General features: G+C 46.4%; 1 protein-coding gene and 1 non-coding gene across 3 annotated transcripts; one reads left to right on the forward strand and one right to left on the reverse strand.

The window, feature by feature from the left end:
• The first annotated feature begins 3,380 nt into the window (after positions 1-3,380).
• LOC144325790 (uncharacterized) lies at positions 3,381-26,948 on the forward strand. Of its 2 annotated transcripts, none has more exons than XM_077920132.1 (7): positions 3,381-3,493; positions 7,806-7,937; positions 16,786-16,854; positions 18,160-18,201; positions 20,139-20,185; positions 21,511-21,624; positions 24,190-26,948. In XM_077920132.1, the coding sequence occupies exons 2-6, from the start codon at positions 7,877-7,879 to the stop codon at positions 21,619-21,621; spliced, it is 330 nt and encodes a 109-aa protein (XP_077776258.1). In that variant the 5' UTR covers positions 3,381-3,493; positions 7,806-7,876; the 3' UTR covers positions 21,622-21,624; positions 24,190-26,948. The 2 variants fall into 2 exon arrangements, with proteins under 2 accessions (XP_077776258.1, XP_077776259.1); XM_077920133.1 differs by having other exon boundaries at positions 7,810-7,937.
• Positions 10,380-10,449, reverse strand: TRNAQ-CUG (transfer RNA glutamine (anticodon CUG)). The gene has a single exon. It is a non-coding gene; the product is annotated as a tRNA-Gln (tRNA).

Genomic DNA, 26,948 nt, shown 5'->3' on the forward strand with positions numbered 1-26,948 from the left:
CTCCCGGTTCCCGGGGGGTTGCACTTCAACTCTCAACATCAACTCTTATCCTCCAGCAAAATTACTTGTACTTTTCAATCGTGAAACTAATAGCTTTTATCCAGTGAGGAAAAGGATATTCTCTCAACCTTAGTTATCTAGTCCTTGCTTTGAATTGTTTACAAGTCGGGGAGACGGACTTCCTCTTTGCGCCTTCCCTGATCGTGCCAAATCCAAAAAGAAAATTTCTCTTTTTAAGTCCAATTTCCGTATTACTCATGGGTTGTTGCTTTTGATCCAAATGTTCAAAGGAAGAAGTCAGCGCTCTCCGTCCATGGCATGCGGTTTCACTCAGCAGGGGAAGCAGAGGACTCTCAGCACCACGCCGCTCCCCGTCCCCCGTTCGGCAGCCTTTAAAAAGGCTCCTTCACGAGTCGGGGGCGCAAATGGTGCCCACCGAGTCACCACGTCCACAGGCTTCCACGCCCGTGGTTTTTAAGGGTCCCCGCGTCGCCGGCGCGGCAGGACCCGACCCCTGCTGAGCTGATTCCCTCCGGAGCTCGGAGGGAATCCGCCATTAGGCGATGGCGCTAACCCGGAAGTTCCGTCACGGTCTTCTGTTGCACCAGAAGCGGTTTAGTCATGCTGGCCCCATGACCCGGAAGCTGTACGCTGGCTCCCTCGGCCAATAAAGCGAGATGAGCGCCGCAACCCCAGAGTCGGCCACGACTGGACCTAATGGTCAGGGGTCTCTTTAACTTTACCTTTAAGCAAAAGCAGGACATTCTGGGATCAAATCAGAAACTGGGATGGCTTCTGTAAATCTGGGGCTGACCCTGGAAAATAGGAGGGCCTGGTGATGGCCTCCGACTTGGATGGTTTTAAAAGAGGATCAAACAATTTTGGGAAGAAGGCTACTGATGGCTGCTGGGCACAATGGCTCGGCTCTGCCTCCACAGTCGGAGGCAGCAGTGCTTGTCAATACCAGTTGCTGGAGAGGGCAGAAGGGGAAAGGGCTCTAATAATAATAATAATAATAATAATAATAATAATAATAATATTTTATTATTTGTACCCCGGCCATCTGGCTGGGTTTCCTCAGCCACTCTGGGCGTCTTCCAACAAAACACTAAAATACAATGACCTATTAAACATTAAAAGCTTCCCTAAAGAGGGCTGCCTTTAGACGTCTTCTAAATGTCAGGTAGTTGTTTATCTCTTTGACATCTGATGGGAGGGCGTTCCACAGGGCGGGTGCCACCACCGAGAAGTCCTCTGCCTGGTTCCCTGTTGCTATGCTTCTCGCAGGGAGGGAACCGCCAGAAGGCCCTCGGAGCTGAACCTCAGTGTCCGGGCAGAACGATGGGGGTAGAGATGCTCCTTCAGGTATACTGGACCGAGGCCGTTTAGGGCTTTAAAGCACTCAGGTCCTGCTTGCAGATTTCCCCTGGGGGTCCCTGGGTGGCCACTGCTAGGACACAATGCTGGAGGAGATGGTCCATTGGCCTGGTCCATCATGTCTCTTCTTATGGGTAACACAGGCAGCAAGACTGTCAAATGGCATGGTCTCTAATCTGGAAGTGAGCAAAATGTGTATTCTTCATTAGCTGGGCTTACTTCATTTCCTGGAAGGGGAAAAAGAAGAAGAGGAGGAGGATTTCACTTCCTCCAAGAAGCCTCTAACTCCTGCAGGTGTTTTCTGCTTTAGCAATCAGCCCCTTCCTTAAACAATGAAACTATGTCATACCTAGTTCCGGACAGATAGCAGCTGAATTATCCAGCACAAACACTTAAGAGCAAACAACACACACACACACACACACACACACACACACACACACACACACACCAAGTTTCCTCTCCCTTTTCCAGAAATCTGAATCACGCAGCAACAAACACAAGGAGCACGTTTGTGGATCGGGCCGCCGATAGCACGGATTTCATTCCATCTTCATTCCAGCCAGTGGGTTCAGCAGTGAACAGAGACAAGCTTTCACTGGGTGCTTTGCATCCATTTGCTCAGAGGTAGACTGCTGCTGTACATGGAGGTTTCATTTAGACTGGGCATGGGGGAACTTTTGGCTCTCCAGAGGGGACTGGTCTATAACTCTCAGTAGCTTATATGCCACCTGTGCTCAGAGACCTACACTGGCTGCCGATTTGCTTCCCGGCCAAGTTCAAGGTGTTACTGTTCGAATATTAAAGCCCTTAAGAGCTTGGGATGAATGTACCTGCGAGATTGTCTTAGACCATATTCACCCATTAGACCGCTTCGGTTGGCAGAATTGGCAATGTTACAGTTGCCTCATACCGGTAATTCTTATTCCTCATTTGTAAGAAATTGATGCGTTAGTGTGGCAACATTTTGAAATACAAGATTGCACATAGACAAAACACTTTGGGTTCGATGGCGGTTGGGATGGCCAAAGTCATTTTTCCTGGAATAAAGGTAAAGGTAAAGGGACCCTTGACCATTAGGTCCAGTCGTGACCGACTCTGGGGTTGCGGCACTCATCTCGCTTTATTGGCCGAGGGAGCCGGCGTACAGCTTCTGGGTCATGTGGCCATCATGACTAAGCCGCTTCTGGCGAACCAGAGCAGTGCACGGAAACGCCGTTTACCTTCCCGCCAGAGTGGTACCTATTTATCTACTTGCACTTTGACGTGCTTTCAAACTGCTAGGTTGGCAGGAGCAGGGACTGAGCAACGGGAGCTCACCCCGTCATGGAGTTTCGAACCGCCGACCTTCTGATCGGCAAGTCCTAGGCTCTGTGGTTTAACCCACAGCGCCACCCGTGTCCCTTTCTTGGAATACTGCCCCCTTTTTAATTAAAAATTATTATTTTTTGCCACACACATAAAGATGAATGCACACGTTAAATGTGCGTATAAGTTGCGGGCTTACTGTATTTTTAAACCCTTAAAAAGCCGGCAATAAACACCAGATTAAAACACATGCTGACGTTCTGCATGTCTGGACAAACTTTGCCTTAATAAATATGCTTTGTATTGTGTGCCGAGAAGATTAGAGTTGCCAGATATCAAGAGGCAGGGAGATCCTGGAACATTGACCCCATGGGAGTTGCAGGCTTGCTGGAATTTGCTTTATTGGTTCGCTGTTTGGTAAACTGCTTTGAGGTTTCCTTTCGTTTTATTAAAACCATAGCAAATAAGACGCACGGAGGATTCCAACAATTCGGCAAAAGAGGCGTTGTTTCGGGGGTTTTTTACAACCAAGTGCTGCAAAAATCTTCATTAAATAAATAAGTGCGTACAATTTTCAACTCTGGCTGTTGGGCCAATGCGCCGAGATTGAACCAGCCCTCCAAAATTCCCCAGAACCCAAATTTAGATGCAGTTTCTGTTCTTTCTCCACAGGCCTCCCCCCCTCCGACCCTCCTCCTCCTCCTCCTCTCTGTGTGCTGAGATCCACTTTCGCTTTCAGTTTAACTGAGCTGAGCTGCATTCCTGAGGTCTGTCGCTTGTGGCTGCTTCTTGAATTCCCTCCAGACATGTAAGTACCGCTCGCTTTTGAAGTCTCTCAGGTGGGCTTGCTGTATTGCCAGGGGCAGCCGCAAGAGGTTTCCTGCCCCTCCCAGAAAACATCCCACCCACTATGCAGTGGTACCTCGGGTTACAGACGCTTCAGGTTACAGACGCTTCAGGTTACAGACTCCACTAACCCAGAAATAGTACCTCGGGTTAAGAACTTTGCTTCCGGGTGAGAACAGAAATCGCGCAGCGGCGGCAGCGGGAGGCCCCATTAGCTAAAGTGGTGCTTCAGGTTAAGAACAGTTTCAGGTTAAGAACGGACCTCCGGAACGAATTAAGTTCTTAACCAGAGGTACCACTGTACTAGCATAAAGGCTCATAAGAACATAAGATCCAGAGTCTGCCCATACCCTCCAGCATTTCTCTGATGAAAACAGGCTCGTCGCAAGGGGAAAAGCGGGATATTCCAGGGCAAATCAGAAACTGTGATGGCTTCTGCAAATCCTGGAAGACTGGGACACCTGGAGGGTTTGCTGGATCATCCTAATGGCTTGCTTAGCCCAGCCCCCTGTTCTCAAAGTGGCGAACCAGGTGCCTGTGCAAATCCAACAAGCAGGACCCGAACATTGCGATTCAGAAGCGTTCATGCCTCTGATGGTGGAGGCAGAGCACAGCCGTTGTGGCCGGTGGCCCTCAATAGCTTTTGCTTCCATGGATCTGTCCAATCCTCTTATGAAACCGTAAGAACAGGGTCCGAACCCATATACAAAACACAACAGAGCCGCCCAGTCAAACTGTAGATTGGGAGACCCAGGATGGGCAAAAAGAAAAGGCTTGTTCAAATTACGATAAATTCAACAGTGTAAATAAGTTCTGATGGACGTAACAATGGATTACTGAGGGGTTTAGTTAGTTCATGTAAAATATGCAGGGATGTATGGTATGCAAAATGAACCACGGAAAAGAGAAGAAGGGAAATCATTGATTTAAGGTTGTTTAAATGAATATTTTGAAATGTAAATTAGAAAATTTAATAAAAGTTATATAAAGAAAGACTTCTTCACACAGTGGATCACTAAGCTGAGGCATTCACACATTATTATTATTATTATTATTATTATTATTATTATTCCCATTGGAATGCCAGGCTATTGAGATCACTGCACTGTCGGAGCCTGCTAAAAACATTGTTTAGACAAGTCTGCCGAGCTTTTAAGGAAGTTGGTGAGAGGGTTTTTTTAGATCATTGCCATTTAATTTTCTGAAACTTTTAAATTGTTGGTTTTTCTTATTGATACTTTTATTCTTTTATTCCCCCCCCTCTAAACTGATCTGAGGTTTGTAATTACAATTAAGTGGTGTAAACATGTCTAGAATTAACAAACATTGATTGCCCCCTCTTTGCCCTAAGGTGAGTTACATTCTGGAGGGGAAATACTGTGATTTTATATTGTAAACTGCCCTGTGATCCTCGGATGAAGGATTTAATGAATTTGATAAATTTTAATTAATTAATAATAACAACAACATTAAAATGCAATATTAAAAACAGTTTTACAAAATATTCACAAAAAAAACAAGGTGGGTTCTAAAGGAAGACTAGACAAATTCACTGAGGACAAATAAATAAATAAATAAATAAATAAATAAATATAATAATAATAATAATAATAATAATAATAATAATAATAATAATTTATTATTTATACCCCGCCCATCTGGTTGAGTTTCCCCAGCCACTCTGGGCGGCTCCCAATCAAGTGTTAAAAACAGTACAGCGTTAAATATTAAAAACTTCCCTGAAGATGTCTTCTGAATGTGAGGTAGTTGTTTATCTCTTTGACATCTGGTAGGAGGGAGTTCCACAGGGCGGGTGCCACTACCAAGAAGGCCCTCTGTCTGGTTCCCTGTAGCCTCACTTCTCGCAGGGAGGGAACTGCCAGAAGGCCCTCGGAGCTGGACCTCAGTGTCCGGGCTGAACGATGGGAGTGGAGACGCTCCTTCAGGTATACAGGACCGAGGCCGTTTAGGGCTTTCAAGGTCAGCACCAACACTTTGAATTGTGCTCGGAAACGTACTGGGAACCAATGTAGGTATTTCAGGGCCAGTGTTAGATGGTGTTAGATAGGCTGTCTCTGAACTGGAGGTATTGGGCCAAAGGAAGCCCATTGAGTCCAGCCTCCTGTTCTCCCAGTGGCTAAATACCCCTGAGAACCTAGGAATCCAGATCGACTGCCTCTGACCCTGGACCTCATTGTCCGGGCTGAACGATGGGGGTGGAGACGCTCCTTCAGGTATACAGGACCGAGGCCGTTTAGGGCTTTCAAGGTCAGCACCAACCCTTTGAATTGTGCTCGGAAACATACTGGCTATTAATGGCTACTAGCAACAATGGCTATGTGCTCTTCCTCCCGTGCTGAAGGCAACATGCTTCTGTATACAAGACACAGTGGAGTTTTCTGGCTCTCAGAGGACAGTGCCCGGTTGCCACTCTGTGTGAGTATGTGCTCCAGGGCTCGCCTCCCCACCCCCCTGGGATTGAGGCTGCAGAAGCAGCGGTGGCCTTGGACCAAACAATATCAAATTTGAGATTCACACAGAAAAGCAGGCTTCTCTGAGGGAGGGAGCACTCAAGACCCCCTCAAAAATGAATTGAACTCTGAACCCCAGCCACGAAAACCCGCTGGCAAATAACCAACTCAGCCCGCACCCCATAGAGGGAAACGAAACTCCTCTGAAAACCTATAAAGGAAGTAATGAAGACATCAAAACGTACTCGGGCTCGACCAACACGCCATACATTTGACCTTTGCAATTTCCTGTTTCATCCTTAAACTTTGCTTCCTAAAGAAGAAGAAAAAAGAAATCATGTGACTTTTGCTCACCATTATACATAGGGACATAAGAAATCTGCCTTATGCTGAACCAGAGCATTCAGTGTTGTCTACACTGACTGGCAGCAGCTAGACTACAGCTTCCATTATCCCTGACCATGTTTGGGGCCAGGAATGCGTCCAAATATCAGTTGCTAGAAACCCCAGGATGAGAGAGTGCACTCACCTGGGTGGCTCATAGCTGTCAACTGTTCCTTATTTGGTGGGAAACTCCCTTATCCCAGCGCCGTGTCCCCCTGCTGTCCCTTATTGATGATGTCCCTTAAATTTCCCGGGTTTCAAAGGAAGCAGCTCCTCTCCCTCCCTCCCTGCCGGCCAGAGAGGAGGGAGGCTCCAGCTGTGTTGCTTGGCTGCGTTGCTCACCCAATAAGGAGTCTAAGAACGACTGGGAGGTGGAGCTTGCATGCCTTGCGCCGATCAAATCAGCCGCATTGCCTGGGGACTCACCCTTGCTCAGCGCTTCCCAGCGGAGAGGTGACGGTGGTTTTCCTTACTGCATCCCCTTTGCCGGGTTGCTGCGCTGTGGGAACCACCGCTTGAGGCTTCTCTTGGCTGCTGGCTGGGCTTTCTGCCTTTGGCTCAGAAGTTGAACATACCTGTGGCCGGGAAATCCCTTATTTTGGCTGCTGATCCCTTATTTTCGAGGCCGCTGGTCCCTTATTTTCAAATCTGTAAGTTGACAGCTATGGGGTGGCTACTGTGAGTACAGGATGCTAGACTGGATGGGCTTCCTTTGGGCCTGATCCAGCAGCCAAGCTCTTCCTATGTTCTTATGAGCCACACTGACTCCTGGAGCTGATGGGATTTGGAGTCCATCAACATCTGGGGCCTAAAGTTTTCTCTTTCCATGGAATAATCCCTAAGCATTGGGCTAGAAATCCATTAAAGCAATAGGAATACTTACAAAATGTTGCTCCTGCTAATCAAGACGATTCCTTCTGCAGAAATAAATAAGCAAAGTTTCAATGTATTACCCGTCAGGTCCCAGCATGGGTGACAACATTTTAAGATTCCCTATTAAAAGCAGTCGAAAGCAATTTGTATCCAGTGATAGTTCTACTCAAGAGCAGAATTAATGAATAAACCAGACCAACTTAGGTCCATTAATTTCAGGGAGTCTACTCAGAACAGGACTAGCACGGGATACAAAACAACAACAAAAATGTGAGTCTACTCTGAACCGGACAAAATGTAACCCTGTAATGATCATAAGTGGCAGAGGTGAAAAGAAAACATTCGTCCCCTGCAAGAAAACATCTTTCCTTGGAGGGGTTACACCCTTTTCCTTGGCCTACCCAAAATGAAGATTGCACAACACGGGTTTCTCCAGAAAAAGATCTTGGGAGATTTTATTTGGTCAAAGCGAAAAAGCCCCTTCGCATCCAGCCTTTTCTGTTTCACAATAGAGGGTGGTGGTGACTGGTGTTGTTTCCTGTTAAGACAGCGAAAGGAGCAGTCGCATTGTTCCTCAGCTAAGGAGTGCTCTGACAGACCCTCCGGACGTCTGAACAATGGCAGGCGTGAAAATGGGAGCCTTATTCCTGCTCACGGCTATCCTTCAGAGTTTTGTAGGTAGGTTGCCTGATCTCTTGCATCTCCTTCATTCAGGAGGTTTGGACTTGTCGTTTTTGCCTTTTGCTTGTTTTCTTTGACCCAGTGAGATTTCAGGCAGACGGGTGACTGTCCCAAACAGACCGGCTTATGGAGCAAGTTTGGACATTGCACCCACTTAGGTATAACCACAAGGCTTTTTTTGAGTCTCAAAACATCTGAATGAGTACTCGGACCTAGGAAAGCCATTTAAAAGCTACGGTTTTTCTTTAAAAGAGCATCTTTGTTTTTATTTCGCTTTGCAATCAGGCAAACTTTACCAACTCATTTTTAGCAGGTTATTCGTTTCTTTTTTAAGGGAATGAGAAGGAATGAATCGTTTAGGCAGGCAGCTGGGGGACGGACGGACAGAATTGATTAGTTATAATTTTACTCTCAAATGTCATTTTAGCAGCTTTTGAAAAAGAAAATGAAATGGGAAGTAGTTACTCATTTACTCGGGGTGGGGAACGTTATGACTTTCCTCCCAGGTACCATCAAGGAAAGTTATAGATAATATTTTATAAAGTCACGGAGAAGCCATAAGTTGATTTGTTTCTAGAGAAAGTCTTGTGAAACATCCAGTTAGCCAGAAGATAAACATTTATTGCACAAGCCAAAGGCCATAACATCATCCGAAAACACTAATAGCATAAGAGCATAAGCAAAACCTCCTGTTCTCATGACTCATTGGGAAACCTCCAAGTAGGATCTGAGCACAAGAGCAGTTAAGGCTTTCGGCAGGGGGCAGAGTTTAATCTGCAGCAGAAGGCAGAACGCTTCTGAGGTCACAGCCATTCCGTATATTGAAAGCACGTTCAGCTCACAGTTAAAGCACATGGTGTGTCCTTCCCCCAAAAAACAGAACCCTGGAAACCGTAGTTTGCCATTTCCAGCACCCTTAACAAACTACAGTTCCCAGAATTCTTGGGGGTGGCACAATGTGCTTTAAATGTGTAGTAAAAAAGGTAAAGGGACCACTGACCATTAGGTCCAGTCGTGGCCGACTCTGGGGTTGCGGCGCTCATCTCGCTTTACAGGCCGAGGGAGCCGGCGTACAGCTTCCGGGTCATGGGGCCAGCATGACTAAGCCGCTTCTGGCAAACCAGAGCAGCACATGGAAACACCGTTTACCTTCCCACCACAGCGGTACCTATTTATCTACTTGCACTTTGACGTGCTTTCGAACTGCTAGGTTGACAGGAGCAGGGACCGAGCAACGGGAGCTCACCCCGTCGCGGGGATTTGAACCGCCGAGCTTCCGATTGGCAAGTCCTAGGCTCTGTGGTTTAACCCACAGCGCCACCCGCGTCCCAAATGTGTAGTAAATGTGCCTTAATATATATATGGTGCAGATATTAACTGAATGCCAGTTTCCAAAAAATCAGGAGAGTTGCTGTTTCACTCAACACCATGCTTTAGGCTTCACATTTGGGGCATTTGACCGGCCATTGAGAAAACAGGAGACTGGACTGGATGGGTCCCCTTTGGCCTCATTCAGTGGCAGGGCTCTCTTTAAGTCCTTGCATTTATTTCCCAGTTGAATGGATCCTTGTTGCTTTCAGATTTGGGGTAGTTTTACTATATTCTGTTCTGGAGCTGGCTGGGTTTTGTGCAGGCTGACATGTTGTGCGAATGCCTGATGATCGTCTTCCAAAGCAACTACTCTATTCCGAACTTAAAAATGGAAATTGTAATGCTGGTGGTCAGCAAAAGAGGTTTAAAGACTGTCTCAAGGCAGATCTAAAAAAATGTAGTATAAACACTGACAACTGGGAAACACTGGCCTGTGAGCGCTCCAATTGGAGAACAGCCTTTACCAAAGGTGTCATGGGTTTTGAAGACACTCGAACTCAGGACGCAAGGGATAAATGTGCTAAGAGGACGGCACGCTTGGCAAATCCACACTGTGATCAACTCCTGCCCAGAAACCAATGTCCCTATTGTGGAAGGACGTGTGGATCCAGAACTGGCCTCCACAGTCACCTACGGACTCATTGTTAAAACCGTGTTTATGGAAGACAGTCTTACTCGGCTACGAGGGATCGCCAAAGAAGAAGAAGATTAAGGCGATGAGCTGGGAAGCACAGAGCTGACTCAGGATGCCTGTGAAACTGCTCTCTGGGCAGAATGAAGAAGAAGCATCAGGTCAAACTGACTTCATAAATGAGCAGAAGATCCCCAAGGAACTTGCCTTTAATGGCTCTGCATTTAATTTAATCCCGAATGAGCATGTACATATGCTAAGGCTGCGCCTCTTCGAAACAAACCAGACGAATTCTAAGGTGTACCAAGGGGGAGAGAGTTCAGAAGATGCACCCATACTTTGGAACTCCCTGCCTATTGACATAGAATCATAGAACTGTAGAGTTGGAAAGGGACCACAAGGGTCATCTAGACTAACCCCTGCAATGCAGGAATCTTTTGCGCAGTGTGGGACTTGAACCCAGGACCGTGAGATTCAGAATCTCACGCTCTACCAACTGAGCTATAAAGCTGTATACTTTGTTCAGCACCTTCTTAAAAACTACTTTTGTTGGGACGCGCCTATCCAGATATGTACCGGTAGATTATTGACAGCATTTTAATTTGGTTTTCAGCTCACCACTGATTTTTTTACTTTTTTTAAATGCTGAAAAACTGTCGTTTTACTGTTTTGTTTTCTTCCTCTCTTTTTTGGGGGGTAAGCCACTTTGAGATTAGTTTTAACGATCAAGATGAATATGAGATCTTATGCAATAAATAAGAAGTTGACGGTTGGGCTCCCAACCAAGGACTGTCAGAGGTAAAGAATGAGGGAAATTCCTTAAGACGAAGAAGGGAAACAACTTTCACAGCAAGTGGCAAGGAAGGGAAACCCCCGGACATCACAAGTCACCCGACCCGGCAAAACACATGACTAGAAAGGGAAGGAAGTTCAGGGAGGAGTCAGTATGCAGATGGTACCCAGCTCTACCTCTCTTTCAAATCGGAACCAGTGGCAGCAGTTTCCCCAACCACTCTGGGTGGCTTCCACAGAGACCAAAAAATACACTAAAATGTCACACATTAAAAACTTCCCTGAACAGGGCTGCCTTAAGATGTCTTCTGAATGTCAGGTAGTTGTTTATCTCTTTGACATCTGATGGGAGGGCGTTCCACAGGGCGGGCGCCGCCACTGAGAAGGCCCTCTGCCTGGTTCCCTGTAGCTTCGCTTCTCGCAGTGAGGGAACCGCCAGAAGGCCCTCGGCGCTGGACCTCAGCGTCTGGGCAGAACAATGGAGGTGGAGACGCTCCTTCAGGTATACTGGGCCGAGGCCATTTAGGGCTTTAAAGGTCAACACCAACACTTTGAATTGTGCTCGGAAACGTACTGGGAGCCAATGTAGGTCTTTCAAGACCGGTGTTATGTGGTCTCGGCAGCCGCTCCCAGTCACCAGTCTAGCTGCTGCATTCTGGATTATTTGTAGTTTCCGGGTCACCTTCCAAGGTAGCCCCACATAGAGCGCATTGCAGTAGTCCAAACAGGACTAACATTTACGAGTTGCATCCAGTCTTAGCCCTTGCTCAGAGCAGAACTGCAGATCTGGACATCAATCATACAAGAAATATGCTGAATAACTAAGCAAGTACAGTGGTACCTCTGGTTGCGAACGGGATCCGTTCCGGAGGCCCGTTCATAACATGAAAAGAGCACAACCTGCAGCGGCGCGTCTGCGCACGCGCGGGTTGCAATTCGCTGCTTCTGCGCATGACGTCATTTTGTGCTTCCGCACATGTGCAAGCAGCGAAACCTGGAAATAACCCTTTCTGATACTTCCGGGTCACCGCTGGACGTAACCTGAAAGAACGTAACATGAAGCGGACGTAACATGAGGTATGACTGCATTAGAAGTCACCCCAGAATTGCCACTACTAAACATCTTCCAAGACAATAATGCTCATTCGCAACACAAAGAGCTCATAACCCACCTACTCTCTCAGCAGCCAGAAGCATCATAGCCAGACACTGGAGAGACCTGTCAGGAGTAAGCATGGACCAATGGTATCAAATAGTCTGGGAAACAGCCTTATTAGAAAAACTAACCAACAAACTGAAACTGAAACTGGCATGGGGACAAATAGAAGACGCCTTCATCCATAAAGGGTATGGATACCCTTTATCGCTACTTCTTCTTCTCCTTCTTTGGCCATCATTCGTAGCCGAGTAAGATTGTCTTCCATAAACACGGTTTTAGCAATGAGTCCGTAAGTAACTGTGGAGGCCAATTCTGGATCCACACGTCCTTCCACAGTGGGGACATTGGTTACCGGGCGGGAGTTGATCACGGTGAGGGTTTGCCAAGCGTGCCTTCCTCTTAGCACGTTTCCCCCTTGAGTCCTGAGTTTGAGGGTCTTCAAAGCCCGTGACACCTTTGTCTGTTCTCCAACCGTTTATCACATACACAGCCCAACAAGACAACAAGAACCCGCCAACAGCATATGAATCTATCTGGCTAACCTGATAAAAAAACAGACCCACCCCAGTCACACACATGAAATCAAAGTTCACCATAGCCAATCAAAGACCACAGCCTAGGCCATGGTTGGGCAAACTAAGGCCTAGGGGCTGGATGCAGCCCAATTGCCTTATCAATCCAGCCTGTGGATGGTCCGGGAATCAGCGTGTTTTTACATGAGTAGAATGTGTCCTTTTATTTAAAATGCATCTCTGGGTTATTTGTGGGGCATAGGAATTTGTTCATTGTTTTTTTTCAAAATACAGCCTGGCCCCCCACAAGGCCTGAGGGACTGTGGACCAGCCCCCTGAAAAAGTTGCAGACCCCTGCCCTAGGCCAACCCCAACCTCTCTCACCACCAAAGGAATATAGGCAAATAGTAAAGAGAACCCACACAGGTGACACTGACACAAAACCCCACACTATGCTGGGCCTGGGGGTTAACCTGAGCAACGCGGTCCAGGTCTGGTCCCAAATCCAAGGATTCCATAAGGAGTCAGTCCAACAGAGCCAAAGCAGGAAACCAGGCTAGGTCAGGCACACAGCAACAGGCAGGTTCCAGCATGCAGCAATGTTGCTCCAGCAGCCTTTTATCTCTGATGGGGTAACGGCCGGTCCTGATCCCCCAGCGACTCACCTCCCTGTCTCGCCCAAAGGCGAGCACTCCTCCTGCGAGTACTCAGGCCTCTCCTTCTCTCAGACCTCAGTCTCTGCAGCTCGGGAGACGTCGGTGGGTTACTAGACCCAGGGGCCGCCTCAGCCTCCCCTGACCCAACCGGTAGTGGAGCAGCTGTAAGTGACGGCCCAGCTGAAGGCAACGAGGTCATCCCCACATCTGGAGCCAGGGCAGGCTCAGGTCCCGGACTCGGCCCAGCTAGTGCTTGTTGCAGGGGAACCTGTGCAGACTGGGACTCTTCAGGATCAGGCCCCAGACTCGGTTCAGATGCTGCCTGAGGCAGAGGATCCGGTGCGGACTGAGACTCCTCTGGTTCCGAGTCCAAACCCGAGTCCCAGGCCATCACACACACATACACTAAGTAGAATAGAAGCATTGCCACCCAACCGCACTCCACTCACCATTCCCCCCTCTACCTCTTTCCCCCTTTTCTTCCTAATGTAACGCTAATGTCTCAGCAAATGAAACTTGAAAAAAGAGACATTGCCCATACTTTTGTAAACCAAGAAATCTTTCATTAAAATATATATATATTAAAAAGAACAGAACTGCAGGTATCAGGCTCATCAGTTTGGAATTGCAATCTTAAATTGTTCTGTAATATCTGGTGGGTGGTGCCTTTATTTTCCTTTATTAAAAAAACCCACATATATACTACTTGTCATGTAAGCATCTCCAGGCAGCGTGCCACAATAATAGAAAAATAACAAAATGTAAAAATGTAATTACAATCGATATCCACTTAGCAGCTATGATGGAGAGCATGAAGAACTCTTTAGTAAGTGTTCCTGGGGAAATCGATTGGCCCTTGACAGAAATATTCCTACGATCAAGCAATGTAGGGGTGAAATTGACTAAACCAAGCCATCTCTGGCTTACTCAATTTCAGTCCTGCTGGGAACTTTGAGAGGTGGTTGGATTATTGAGCCAGAGGCCACTGGTGTGGATACATGAATAAGGATTTGTCTCCCCATGTGTTATTTTTATGCATAATTATAGGTAATTATGAACGAATGAATGACTAAACAACAACATAGGTAAATGTTATAAAATGACAGCCTGAGGATTTTATAGGAAATGAATTTATAAATAAATGGTCCGGATCCACATGCACACAGATACATGATGGCTTAAGAAAGAGGAAGGGGTCAGTTGTCCCAGGGTTCCAGGCAGACAGGAAGGGGAGGCAAGGCAAGATCAGCACCTTGGAGAGGGACCAAAGTGTGGGTATCAGGACCACGGTCAGCAACCCTGCGGTTGAGGCAGAACATGCAAGTTGCCTCAGCAGTGTCCTGAAGCCATTCATGGCATCATAGGGGCATCTTATTCATGATAAATTAACGAGTCATTAAGGTAAGACGGGGAATACGCAGGAGAAATGATTTTGAGGAGTTATGGAGGGCGTTTGTAGAATTTGTACTGATAAAAACGGGAAGGGGTCAAACCATTACAAGAGGTGTTGACATTTTGGGAGGCTGCATAGCTACAATGGAATGCTCTCGGTGGTGGGGTGCACATTTTTTATTCTTATTTATTCTTATTGTTGTTGTTTAGTCATTTAGTCGTGTCTGACTCTTCGTGACCCCCTGGACCAGAGCACGCCAGGCACTCCTGTCTTCCACTGCCTCCCACAGTTTGGTCAAACTCATGCCTCGAGAACACTGTCCAACCATCTCGTCCTATGCCGTCCCCTTCTCCTTGTGCCCTCCATCTTTGCCAACATCAGGGTCTTTTCCAGGGAGTCTTCTCTTCTCATGAGGTGGCCAAAGTACTGGAGCCTCAGCTTCACGATCTGTCCTTCCAGTGAGCACTCAGGGCTGATGTCCTTAAGAATGGATGCGTTTGATCTTCTTGCAGTCCATGGGACTCTCAAGAGTCTCCTCCAGCACCATAATGCAAAAGCATCAATTCTTCGGCGATCAGCCTTCTTTATGGCCCAGCTCTCACTTCCATACATCACTACTGGGAAAACCATAGCTTATGATTATTACTTTATCAAAATAAAAATAAAATAAAAAGAAGGGGCATCTAGACCAACTCCTGCAAATAGTTATAGCCTTGTCTATGTATTCATTGACTAGAGATCACTGACTAAATCCTGCATCTGGACATTTAAAGGCCTGATAGTTTCCTCTGCAGCCATTGCCTTATTCTGAGGACTGGGGGTTCAAGCTGTGGAGCTGTGCTCTTGACAGGAGATCCCTGAGGAGATAAGAAAATCCTACTGGATTGGGCCAATGGCCCATTCAGTCCGGCATCCTGTTCTCCCATTGGCCAACCAAATGCCCATTATGGAAAGCCTGCAAACAGGACCCTAGCACAGGAGCCCTCGCTCTTCCTGCTGTTTCCAGCACCTAGTATTCAGAAGCCATCGTGGTTAATAGGTATTGGTAGCGTTCTCCTCTGTTAATTTGTCCAGTCCTCCTTGGAGTGCCTCCAACCTGCTGGCCATCACTGTGTAATGTTGAAGCAAGTTCTTCGATGGAACTATGTGCTGTGATATCTCCTCAAGAATCTCCTGACTCGCTAAGGCCTAGGACCCTCGTACTTATGCGACCGCCTCTCCTGGTATGTCCCGCAGAGGACCCTAAGGTCCACGAATAATAATTGCTTAAAGGTCCTGGGTCCTAAGGAAGTCAGACTGTCCTCCACCAGGGCCAGGGCTTTTTCAGTGATGGCTCCGACCTGGTGGAATGCTCTGTCCGATGGGACTAGGTCCCTGCACGACCTGATCTCCTTCTGCAGGGCCTGTAAGACAGAGCTATTCCGCCTGGCCTTCAATTTGAATTAACCCGATCCTCTATTCCCTTTTTCCTTTCCTCTTCTATGAAGAAACCCTTTCTGGGACCCCACATTTAAATTCTTATTCACACACCTCCTTGCTGGCCCTCGTAGACCAACTTGGCCAGTTAGCCCTGGATATCATTCAGTGTCTACTGACTGGGTTTTTCTTTTGTTTTTTTCAAAAATGACCCCTGAATTTTTGAATACAGTGGTACCTCGGGTTACATACGCTTCAGGTTACATACGCTTCAGGTTACAGACTCCTCTAACCCAGAAATAGTACCTCGGGTTAAGAACTTTGCTTCAGGATGAGAACAGAAATTGTGCTCTGGCAGCGCAGCGGCAGCAGGAGGCCCCTTTAGCTAAAGTGGTGCTTCAGGTTAAGAACAGTTTCAGGTTAAGAACGGACCTCCAGAATGAATTAAGTACTTAACCCGAGGTACCACTGTATTATTGATATTGATGCTGCATTTTGTGTTGTATTCTATGCTGTTTTATGCTGTTTTTAAGTCGCATTTTAATCAATGTTTTATATTTGCTGTTAGCTGCCCTGAGCCCAGATTTTAAACTGGGAAGGGTGGGGAATAAATAAAAAAAATTAATATTATTATTATTACTATTAAGGAAGTATTTGGACTGATCAGCATAGGTCTGGGAGCAGAGGTATTTTCCTTGGGGTTCAGGGAAAGAGATGCAGGTGCCAGGGACCATGGCACAGCATGGGGCAGACCAAGGATATGACCCATCATCAAGGATGCCATCATCGGAGGACTCTTAAGGATTCTGTATCTGGGCCATGACCCCAATGGCTTGTGTGTAGAGGAGGCATTTGTCAATATCCGGAACAAATCTCTTATGTCGTGCTCACAGGCTTGAAATTTTGCTTTCTTAGAAAGGAGCACCGCTGGCGTGACTATACGTTTCGAAGAAGCCGGCCAGAATTACTCCTTTTACATCAACGGTAAGAAAATCCGTCAGACTTTGGCAATTTTAAGGGGAGTATTAACAACTGCACAGAGAGCTATCCGTTAATCACCACCAACCATTATATTTGCATGCTGGTTTTCCCAAATTGTGCTTTGGAGGGAGTCACAGGAGCGGTAGGACAAACCAGTGTTTTCGCAGGTGCATCGGAAAACAAATTGGAAGTCTTATCAAAACATCCCATAATGTAACATTCAGACCAGTGATTCCCAAATTGGGAGGTACCACTTTTTGGGGGTCGGTGGGGTTACCTAGGGGGTTGATAAGAGGCAAGGGACTCCGGAGGTGTCATTGATTTTGAAAAGCTGGTATCATTTGAATTCATTAAACTAAACTGGTTTCATTGGGTTTTGAAAAATTTTGACTGTTTAGAACTGTATCATACTATATTATCTTCCTTAGTGGGTCCTGCAAAGTGTTATTCTGAACAATGCTTTTTATACGGTAGGGGGCACTGGAGGGTGATTTATGGAACAAAGGGGGGCGGCCCCCCAAAGTTTGGAAACCAGGGGGAGAGGGCCGTCTCTGTGGTGGCCCCCAAGTTGTGGGACCTCTCTCCCACAAAGGTGCCCTGGCACCTGCATTGTATACTGTAGCTTCCAGTGAACGGCTTTGATCCTTGAGGTAGATATATTTTTAAGACGCACTTATTTTGGTGATTGTAAGTCGTTTTAAACCGTGTTGTGTTTTATGGTTGCAACCTAGGGTGAAGGGAGGGTAAGGTAATAATAATAGTAATGGTAATAATAATGGGGTTCCTTATTTTATTTCATTATTTTCCATTAAAAAGAAAATAATAATAATATACTTGGCACCTGCCTGTTCCATTAATGGAACTGGAAGTCTCTAATGACTGCAATTGTACATTGCAGTTTTTATTTCAGTGTGGTGTAATGGTTAGAGTGTTGGACTAGGACCTGGGTTCAAATCCTCCCACTTGGCCATGAATTTCTCACTGGGTGTGGCCTTGGGGGCCAGTCACTGCCTCTCAGCCTAACCTACCTCACAGGGGGGTTGTGGGGATTAAATGAGAAGCAGGGAGAACCATGTAGTACACCTCCTTGGGTGGAAAGCTGGGATATAAACGCAATGAATTAATAAACACGATTAAATTAATTGTTCTGACCTGACCTCAGAGTTAACGGTGGCAGAGGGGGATTCACGTTACGACTATTCTTTGCACAAGTGGGAAAGGAATATTTGTCAATATTCAGAATTAGTACCCCGGTCTTCAATGATTTCTGTTACTCACTTCAGTATTCTTACAACGTTTTCCTCACAGATACCTTTGATGACTTTTACACGAACGACAGCAACTATTATGGTATGATAATCTGGAAGGATCTACTGTAACAGAGTGGAGAGTGTCATTTGGCCCACTTGGGGCCTATGGATTGGCCAAATTTGACTGGATCACCCCAACCGGTCAGAAGGTTTGGGGTCAGACCCTCGGGTTTGGTGGCCTCAATGAGGCAGGGCCAGTTTAAAGCCACGGTTTTTGAACTTTCAGCTGCAAGGGAACCTTTTCTTCATCAGCTGAATGTTGGAAATTGGGAAATTCAGGAGAGATAAAAGGCCTTTTTTCACACAGTGCAGACAGTCATACCTTGGAAGTCAAATGGAATCCGTTCCGGAAGTCCGTTTGACTTTTAAACGTTCAAAAACCAAAGCGTGGCTTCAGATTGGCTGCAGGAAGCTCCTGCAGCCAATCAGACGCAGCGTCGGACATTCTGGTTCCCAAACCGGAACACTCACTTGCGGGTTTCAATCGTTTGGGAGCCACTTTGTTTGGGAGCCAAGGTGTTTGAGATCCAAGGTACGACTGTATTTAACTTTTGGAACTTCCTCCCACAGGAGGCAGTGATAACCACCAACTTGGAATGCTTACAAGATGATGGTGAATTTTGAGCATCTAAGCCCAAAGCATAGGAAATAAAATCCCACCAGCAGACCAGATGACCTAAAAGGGTCCCTCTGGTTCTAGTCCAACCCCTCAGAGACATGCGGTTTATGTGTATTTTTTTCCGCAATAGCTGAAGTTCTCCCCCTCCCCTGTGGTTAAAGTGCATACTTAAAAAATAATAATAATATTTTATTAGTTGAATATGAGAACAACATATAATCAAATAAAGGTAAAGGTAAAGGTACCCCTGCCCGTACGGGCCAGTCTTGACAGACTCTGGGGTTGTGCGCCCATCTCACTCAAGAGGCCAGAGGCCAGCGCTGTCCGGAGACACTTCCGGGTCACATGGCCAGCGTGACATCGCTGCTCTGGCGAGCCAGAGCCGCACACGGAAATGCCGTTTACCTTCCCGCTAGTAAGCGGTCCCTATTTATCTACTTGCACCCGGGGGTGCTTTCGAACTGCTAGGTTGGAAGGCGCTGGGACCGAACAACGGGAGCGCACCCCGCCGCAGGGATTTGAACCGCCGACCTTTCGATCGGCAAGCCCTAGGCGCTGAGGCTTTAACCCACAGCGCCACCCGCGTCCCATATAACCAAATACAAGCAATCAAATACAGTTTTCCCCTACCCCCCCCAAAAAACCCAGCCCCAACTACGTCCAGGTAATTACATTAGTAATAAAAAAAATTCTACAGTTGCTGGTTTAAAAATATCATCCCACTTGCTCCCATGTATCTTAGGTGGTTTAAATCTGAAGTTCTTATACAGTGGTACCTGTACTTACAAGTGCGATCTGTTTCGGGGTGCCGTTCGAACCCCGAAAAGTCCGTAAGCAGAGTGCTGCTACTGTGCATGCGCAATGCGCGATAGAGCAATTCTGTGCATGCGCGAAGCATGCAGATCGCTTCTGCGCATGCGGCAAACCCGGAAGTAGACACTTCTGCGTTTGCCGCGTTCATAACCTGAAAAGCGGCAACGCGAAGCAAACGTAACACGCGGTATGACTGTATACCACAAAAATCAACTGTAGATCCCCTGCTCAGTTGGTTAGAGCGTGGTGCTGATAATGCCAAGGTTGCAGGTTCGATCCTTGAATGGGACAGCTGTATATTCCTGCATTCCCATCCAACTCTACAGTTCTTTTATGACCTCCAAGGATTTTCATTGCTGGACTGTTGAAATCCCGGCTGCAGCTGACATCAGTGTCCAAAGCACTTTAGAGCAAAAATCATCCATGCTGTCCATCCACATATTCAGTAAAGGCAGTTTAATAAATACATTAATTAATAAATAAACATATAAATTAATAAATGCATAAATTAAGTGTTTACTTCTTTTTTTTTTTTACCTTTCCAGATACATTGGATTATGATGAGTTCGAAGAAATAGAAGAAACAAAAAAAGTAAGTCGCTTTTTGGGGAATCTACAGGTTAAATCCCACCCACCCCTCAGTGGGGTGTTAAGTCTCTGTAGGAGCAAGTCGAGAGGCTGGCACTGAGTGTTGCTGTACAGAATGCTGCTAGTGGTCCTCCCTCCCCACGCCATCGCTGAGTGTGCCCCTTCCTTCCTGGTTGGCCCAGTAGATGCCTCCTCTGGGGCAATGTGCATAGAGGCTAACACCTCCTCTTCTTTATTTATTTAATAAAATGTATACACTGCTTGGGGACGTGGGTGGCGCTGTGGGTTAAACCCCAGAGCCTAGGACTTGCCGATCAGAAGGTCGGTGGTTCAAATCCCTGCGACGGGGTGAGCTCCTGTTGCTCGGTCCCTGCTCCTGCCAACCTAGCAGTTCAAAAGCACGTCAAAGTGCAAGTAGATAAATAGGTACTGCTCTGGCGGGAAGGTAAACGGCGTTTCTGTGTGCTGCTCTGGTTCGCCAGAAGCGGCTTTGCCATGCTGGTCACATGACCCAGAAGCTGTACGCCGGCTCCCTCGGCCAGTAAAGCAAGATGAGCGCCACAACCCCAGAGTTGGCCATGACTGGACCTAACGGTCAGGGGTCCCTTTACCTTTATACACTGCTTGTTGTAAAAAAGAAAAAGAAAAAAAAACCCTCAAAGCGGTTTCCAAAAAAAGTTTAAAGTAAAAAATTACCATTGAGGAAAAAATTAAACTTTCGGAAAGTTAAAATAATAGAGTAAAATTTGCACCAGCTTTCTAAAACATCTGGGTAAATGTAAAGGTACCTACCAGAGCAGTACCTATTTATCTACTTGCACTTTGACGTGCTTTCGAACTGCTAGGTTGGCAGGAGCAGGGACCGAGCAACGGGAGCTCACCCTGTTGTGGGGATTCGAACCGCCGACCTTCTGATCGGCAAGTCCTAGGCTCTGTGGTTTAACCCACAGCGCCACCCGCATCCCTAAACATCTGGGTAGGCTTGCCCAAACAAAAATATTTCTCTGCAGATGCCAAAAAGAGAACAGTTGAAGGCACCTGCCTGAAGTCAATAGGCAGGGATGTTCCAAAGATTTGGATTCTGCCACATTGAAAGATCGATTTCTCGCTCTTTTCGCCACTGGCTCACTCAGAGAGGGCAGGTCAGCAGGCAAAGAGGAGGAAGAGGAGCACCAGGGACAGAAGGCACGAAAATTCATGTGAGGGGTGTGCCCCAACTGGAGGGGGCCAGTGGCAGCTTCCAAGCAATACAGACCCCTTCCCTGCCAGCCCTAGAACCAAAGATCCATGTTTGCGGAGTAACGCACAGCCTTCTGTTTCCTTTTGCAGCACCCTAATGACTCCACCGGGCCTTTACACCCTTGCGGCTGTGTCCTGTTCTTCGTTAGTCTCCTCCACACTCTACCTGTCCTCCTGCGAGTCCTTGATGCGCGACACTAGGAGGTACAGAAGCTCTTGTCGTATTCACCTGCTTTGACAATGTGCCTGTGGATTACATACGATACGATATGATACGATAATCTTTATTGTCATTGTCCCATAAAGAACAAGGAAATTGGGGAAGAAGAAAAAAATCTGCATCAGACATTCAAAACCAACAAGCCTGGTTAGCCCCCTGAAAACTTTGATACCCCATAATTAAATACAATATACTCCCATAGAGACTACCTTACACTGCGTTTAAAACCAAAATCACATTTGCGTAGAAACTGTTTCTTAGGCGGCTAGTCCTGGTCTTTATAACCCTGTACCTTCTTCCAGATGGGACGCAGATGACGCTGTGGTGTAAACCACTGAGCCTAGGGCTTGCCAATCAGAAGGTCGGTGGTTCGAATCCCTGCGACGGGGTGAGCTCCTGTTGCTCGGTCCCTGCTCCTGCCAACCTAGCAGTTCGAAAGCATGTCAAAGTGCAAGTAGATAAATAGGTACCGCTCCAGCGGGAAGGCAAACAGCGTTTCCGTGCGCTGCTCTGGTTCGCCAGAAGCGGCTTAGTCATGCTGGCCACATGACCCGGAAGCTGTACGCCGGCTCCCTCGGCCAATAAAGTGAGATGAGCGCCGCAACCCCAGAGTCGGCCACGACTGGACCTAATGGTCAGGGGTCCCTTTACCTTCTTCCAGAAGGCAGAAGTTGAAAGAGATCAATTCCAGGGTGCACACTATCCTGCACTATCTCTGCCGCTTTCTTATGGCACCTGGAAGCATAGATTTGATCCAAGGTGGGAAGAGTGCACCCAATTACCGTATTTTTTGCACCATAACACTCACTTTTTTCCTCCTAAAAAGTAAGGGGAAATGTCTGTGCGTGTTATGGAGGGAATGCCTACGGGTGGCATGCCTACGGATTTTCCTCCTCTAAAGACTACGTGCATGTTATGGTCAGGTGCGTGTTATAGAGCGAAAAATACGCTATTCTCTCCGCAGTCTTTACAACCCTGGACAGCATTGTTTTTCCCCCTGACCGTGCAGCTCCCAAGCCACACACACAGACCATAAGTTAATACACTGTGAAGAGATGTAAAAAAGTGTTGGAATATTCAGGACAGATAAAAGAAAGCACTTCCTCATGCAGCGCTTGGTTAAACCACATGGAACTTGCTGCCACAGGAGGTGCAGATGGCCACCGACTTGGAAGGCTTTAGAAGAGGATTAGACAAATTCATGGGGAAGGCTACACTGAGAAAGCAATGCTTCTGTATCCCAGTGGCTGGAAACTTGCTCTTCTGCTTGGATCCCGCTTGCGAGTTTCCCAAAAGAGGCATCTGGGTGGCCACTGCGACAGCAGGATTCTGAACTGGAGGGGTCATTGGCCTAAACCAGCTGGCTTCTTATGTTCTTGACTGTAAGAGATAGCGTGAAAAGACATTGGTTTTTTATATATACATAGGGTGGTGCTGTGGGTTAAACCACAGAGCCTAGGACAGAAGGTTGGTGGTTTGAATCCCCATGACGGGGTGAGCTCCCATTGCTCGGTCCCTGCTCCTGCCAACCTAGCAGTTCAAAAGCACGTCAAAGTGCAAGTAGATAAATAGGTACCGCTCCAGCGGGAAGGTAAACGGCATTTGTGTGCGCTGCTCTGGTTCGCAAGAAGCAGCTTAGTCCTGCTGGCCACATGACCCGGAAGCTGTACGCTGGCTCCCTCAGCCAATAAAGTGAGATGAGCGCCACAAACTCAGAGTCGGCCACGACTGGACCTAATGATCAGGGGTCCCTTTACCTTTACCTTTATATATTTATTAATTTTTTAACATATCATTTCCAACAATCATTTAACATAACTTCTTATCTTATACAATATTTTAGACTTCTGTCAACAGCCTCTGAAGATTTTCCGTTCTTTATCACTTGTTCTGCATTTCTTAATTTCTCTATTACTTTTAATTGTCCTTAACTAAGAATTCTTTTCAAAGTCTTTCTTGCAATAGTTCACAAAGTCCTCCTTACAGAACTTCTTGCAGTCCTACTAGCGTAATCTGTTTATCACAATTGCTTTTCAAATAGCTCAGATATTTACTCCAGCCCTCTAAGAATCTCTGATCCCGCAGGTTTCGAATCCTTCCTGTTCATTTATCTAATTCTGCATAGTCCATTAATTTCATTTGCCATTCTTCTTTCGTCGGCAATTCTTCATGAAAAGACATTGTTAGGAGAAGCTGCTTGCTCAGACTGTACAAAGGATGTGTTGAGAGCTGTGATTCCTGCATTGTAGGTGGCAGGTCTAGATCCCTCCAACTCCACAGTTCGGGATTTCAAAGAAAGTTTGTGCAGGAAAAACATGGCCTTGTGCTAGTCTGCAAGAGAGCAGGTATCCTGTCCTTCTTGCTAAATCAGGCATCCAGTTCTGATAATGCAGGCATGCTTTTTGTCTGAGTAAGTGACTTAATTTCTGCAGATGTGTAAAGCAGATGAGGGAATGCCTCTAGATAAGCCCGGGTAATTCATAGGTCCATGGATTCCACCTTTGTTGAATTATTTTTAATGGATTCTCTTTCCTCTCTCTCTGTTCCAGATCTGATGAAATCTGCTTGCTTGGGTGACAGCATTTGTTGTTTTAATGCCTTCCTGAGTGCCAAAGAGGAACTTTCCTACACCTGTGAATGAAATGCCTTATTTTCCTACAATACTGCTATGATCAAAAGAACCACACAACTTCTTCCATCGGCCCAACAACTTTTGTACCTTCCCTTCCCGGAACAAGACACACAGGCTCTTCACAGGACATTATTTGTTAAATTCTAGGAAGCATCTAAAGCATTTTGATGTTTGGGGGTGAGAGGGAGCAAAGAATCCTAGCGTGTTCTCTGCCTATGTCTTTTTCGGCAAGGGTTATTGGAAAATTCAGATGGAATCTGCAAACGATACGTAATCAATGAGTCTCCCCTGCCCATTTGCATTGAAATTAACAGTGGCAGAATAACAAAACGCCAATGTACATTATGTAATAAATTATGTAAGTCTGCCACAGCAAGCAGCAGAATGAACAGTGTCGTTTTTGGCAGAAGGCGACCTGCAGCAAAACAGAAGCAGTGCTGCACACAACAGGAAACGATTCCCTCGTACACCCCTACCTTCTGCTCATCTAAAAAGAGTTAATTTTTGCTGCATAAGACGCACCTGACCATAAGACACACCTAGTTTTTAGAGGAGGAAAGGGGGAAAGCCCCATTTTGGGGGGGGGATCAGCTCACAGTTGTGCAGCTTCTTTTGCAAAGGGTAAAAGCCTTGGGTTTTTTTGAGGATCAGCTCAAAGTTGTTGAGCTTACTTTGCAAAGGGAAAAAATCCTGGTTTTATGGGGTTCAACTCACAGTTCTGCAGCTTCTTTAGGAAAGGAAAGGGAGCCGTTTCTACAGTTTCCAGACAGATAATCTAATCAGCCAGTCACATGTCGCTGGGGAAACAAACAGCCTCCGTCTGCAGAACATTCAACAATGGAGGGCTGGGCAAGGGGGCAGGGCCAGAAAGGGAGCCAGCGATCAACCACCCATTCGCTCCATAAGACGCACAGACATTTCCCCTAACTTTTTAGGTGGAAAAAGGTGTGTCTTATGGAGCTACCATCCGGCACCTGCTTAATGGCAAGAGTTGTCGGCAATATCCATTCACTGTTCAAACTGGCCCGCATTATCGGCAAATGGCAGCCACTGAAAATCTGCTGAGTTCCTTGTTGGAAGATCTGACTGTGTGGTTTCTGTGGTTCCTTCCTACACCAGTGCCAGCACTGCTTGACAGCTTCAGCAAAGTGGCAACGTAAGAATAACCTGCAGGATGAAGCCGATGGTCCTTCTAGCCCAGCTTCCTGTTCTCACAACAACCAAATGCCCCTAATAACCTAGGAATCCTATGGAGCTTCTGAACTCGGAGGCTCCATAGGAACATCCGAAGAGCCCCACTGCTGGATAAGGCCAGCTAGGTGCCCATATGGGAAAGCGGCAAAAGCAACTTAGCTGGCAACCTCTGAGTAGATCCTGACAACAACTGCTCACCGTGTGCCACTTAGGGTACATGTGGACAAGCTCAAATGTTAAGGATGCACCCAGGGTAGGGTAGATCCAGGGCAATGCTCATAAGCTGGACACCTCAAGAGTACCAACATTATTGTTATTCAGAGGGAAGCTGGAAAAAGCACTGGAAAGGCTAGTTTAGGTCAGCCCTCTGTTTCTCTCCCATTCTCTTATGTGTGATGTGCTAAGCGACTCTGCCTATTTGCGTGTGGATTACGAGAGGGTGATAAAATGTGTCCGTTGCAAAACAACGAATCGTCCTGGCGTTTATAATCAACCCGATCCACACTTCCTGGTGCAGATACAAACTTAGTCCAGTCAAATATTTATCTATGGACAACCAAATAAATTACGACGTATTATAAATACATCTATACAACATCACAACCTCAGGAGAACGAAGATGATAGGCTAGGAGTTCACAATCATAGCGGGTTTAAGAGGTACCAGAACATAGAGGAGTATTGTCAGCTGCTTGGTTACGAATTTATGGAGACCCCCTCTCGGAAGATGCTCAAAAGGCTCTTTAAAGGTCAACCAGGAAATCTAAATGTGGCAAAAAGGTGTATAAATCAAAGGCTGGATGATGCGGAGCTGTTCCAAAATTTCGTAGCTGGTGGTGGAGCCTGCTCGCCGTTAAATTTCGACATAACCCCTATCTACCGCGCTCCGTCCTACTTAACATCGCTTATGGCTGCGTCTCACCGATATGCCTTCATTAGAGCTAGGTTCAATGTCTTTCCAACAAACGTGCTGAGACATAGATTCACTAAGGGCCAAGTCCCTTCAATGTGTGCGTGTGAAATGGAAACATCTGAATCTCTACATCATGTTATGTTTATCTGCCCTTTGTACAGTTCAGCCCGTGCTAGTATACTAAACTCCATAATCCAGCCTATGGCTGACAAACCAGTAGACCTACAACTTGCCTGGGTTCTTCAAGATGTGGATCCTTATATTACCCTACAGGTTGCTAAATTCCTAACAGCCGTCCTCTCGTACAAGAGACAGAATGGAATGTTAGCTGATTATTGATAGTTATAAGAATTTTCTATAATGACATCAGATATTGATTTTAGTGTAGTGCCTAAAATTTTTAATCTTAATCTTAAACTTTTCTTATGAATGGCTAATATCTGTCCTTGTGAGTAGTGAACTGTGTTATACTACTTGTGGTTTGTACAAGTCCACTTATTTGATTTGTTTTGTTGTGTTGTGTTTCATGATGGGCGTAAAGCCGAATAAACATTTTGATTGATTGGTCAA

This window comes from Podarcis muralis, chromosome 16, assembly GCF_964188315.1.
Source record: "Podarcis muralis chromosome 16, rPodMur119.hap1.1, whole genome shotgun sequence".
Taxonomy (NCBI): domain Eukaryota; kingdom Metazoa; phylum Chordata; class Lepidosauria; order Squamata; family Lacertidae; genus Podarcis; species Podarcis muralis.

Excerpts from the sequence above, each read along its gene's own strand:
- LOC144325790 (XM_077920132.1), top strand. The coding sequence starts at position 7,877 with ATGGCAGGCGTGAAAATGGGAGCCTTATTCCTGCTCACGGCTATCCTT. Across the intron at positions 18,202-20,138 it reads GAACGACAGCAACTATTATG|ATACATTGGATTATGATGAG; the intron begins GTATGATAATCT and ends TTACCTTTCCAG. Across the intron at positions 20,186-21,510 it reads AAATAGAAGAAACAAAAAAA|CACCCTAATGACTCCACCGG; the intron begins GTAAGTCGCTTT and ends TTCCTTTTGCAG.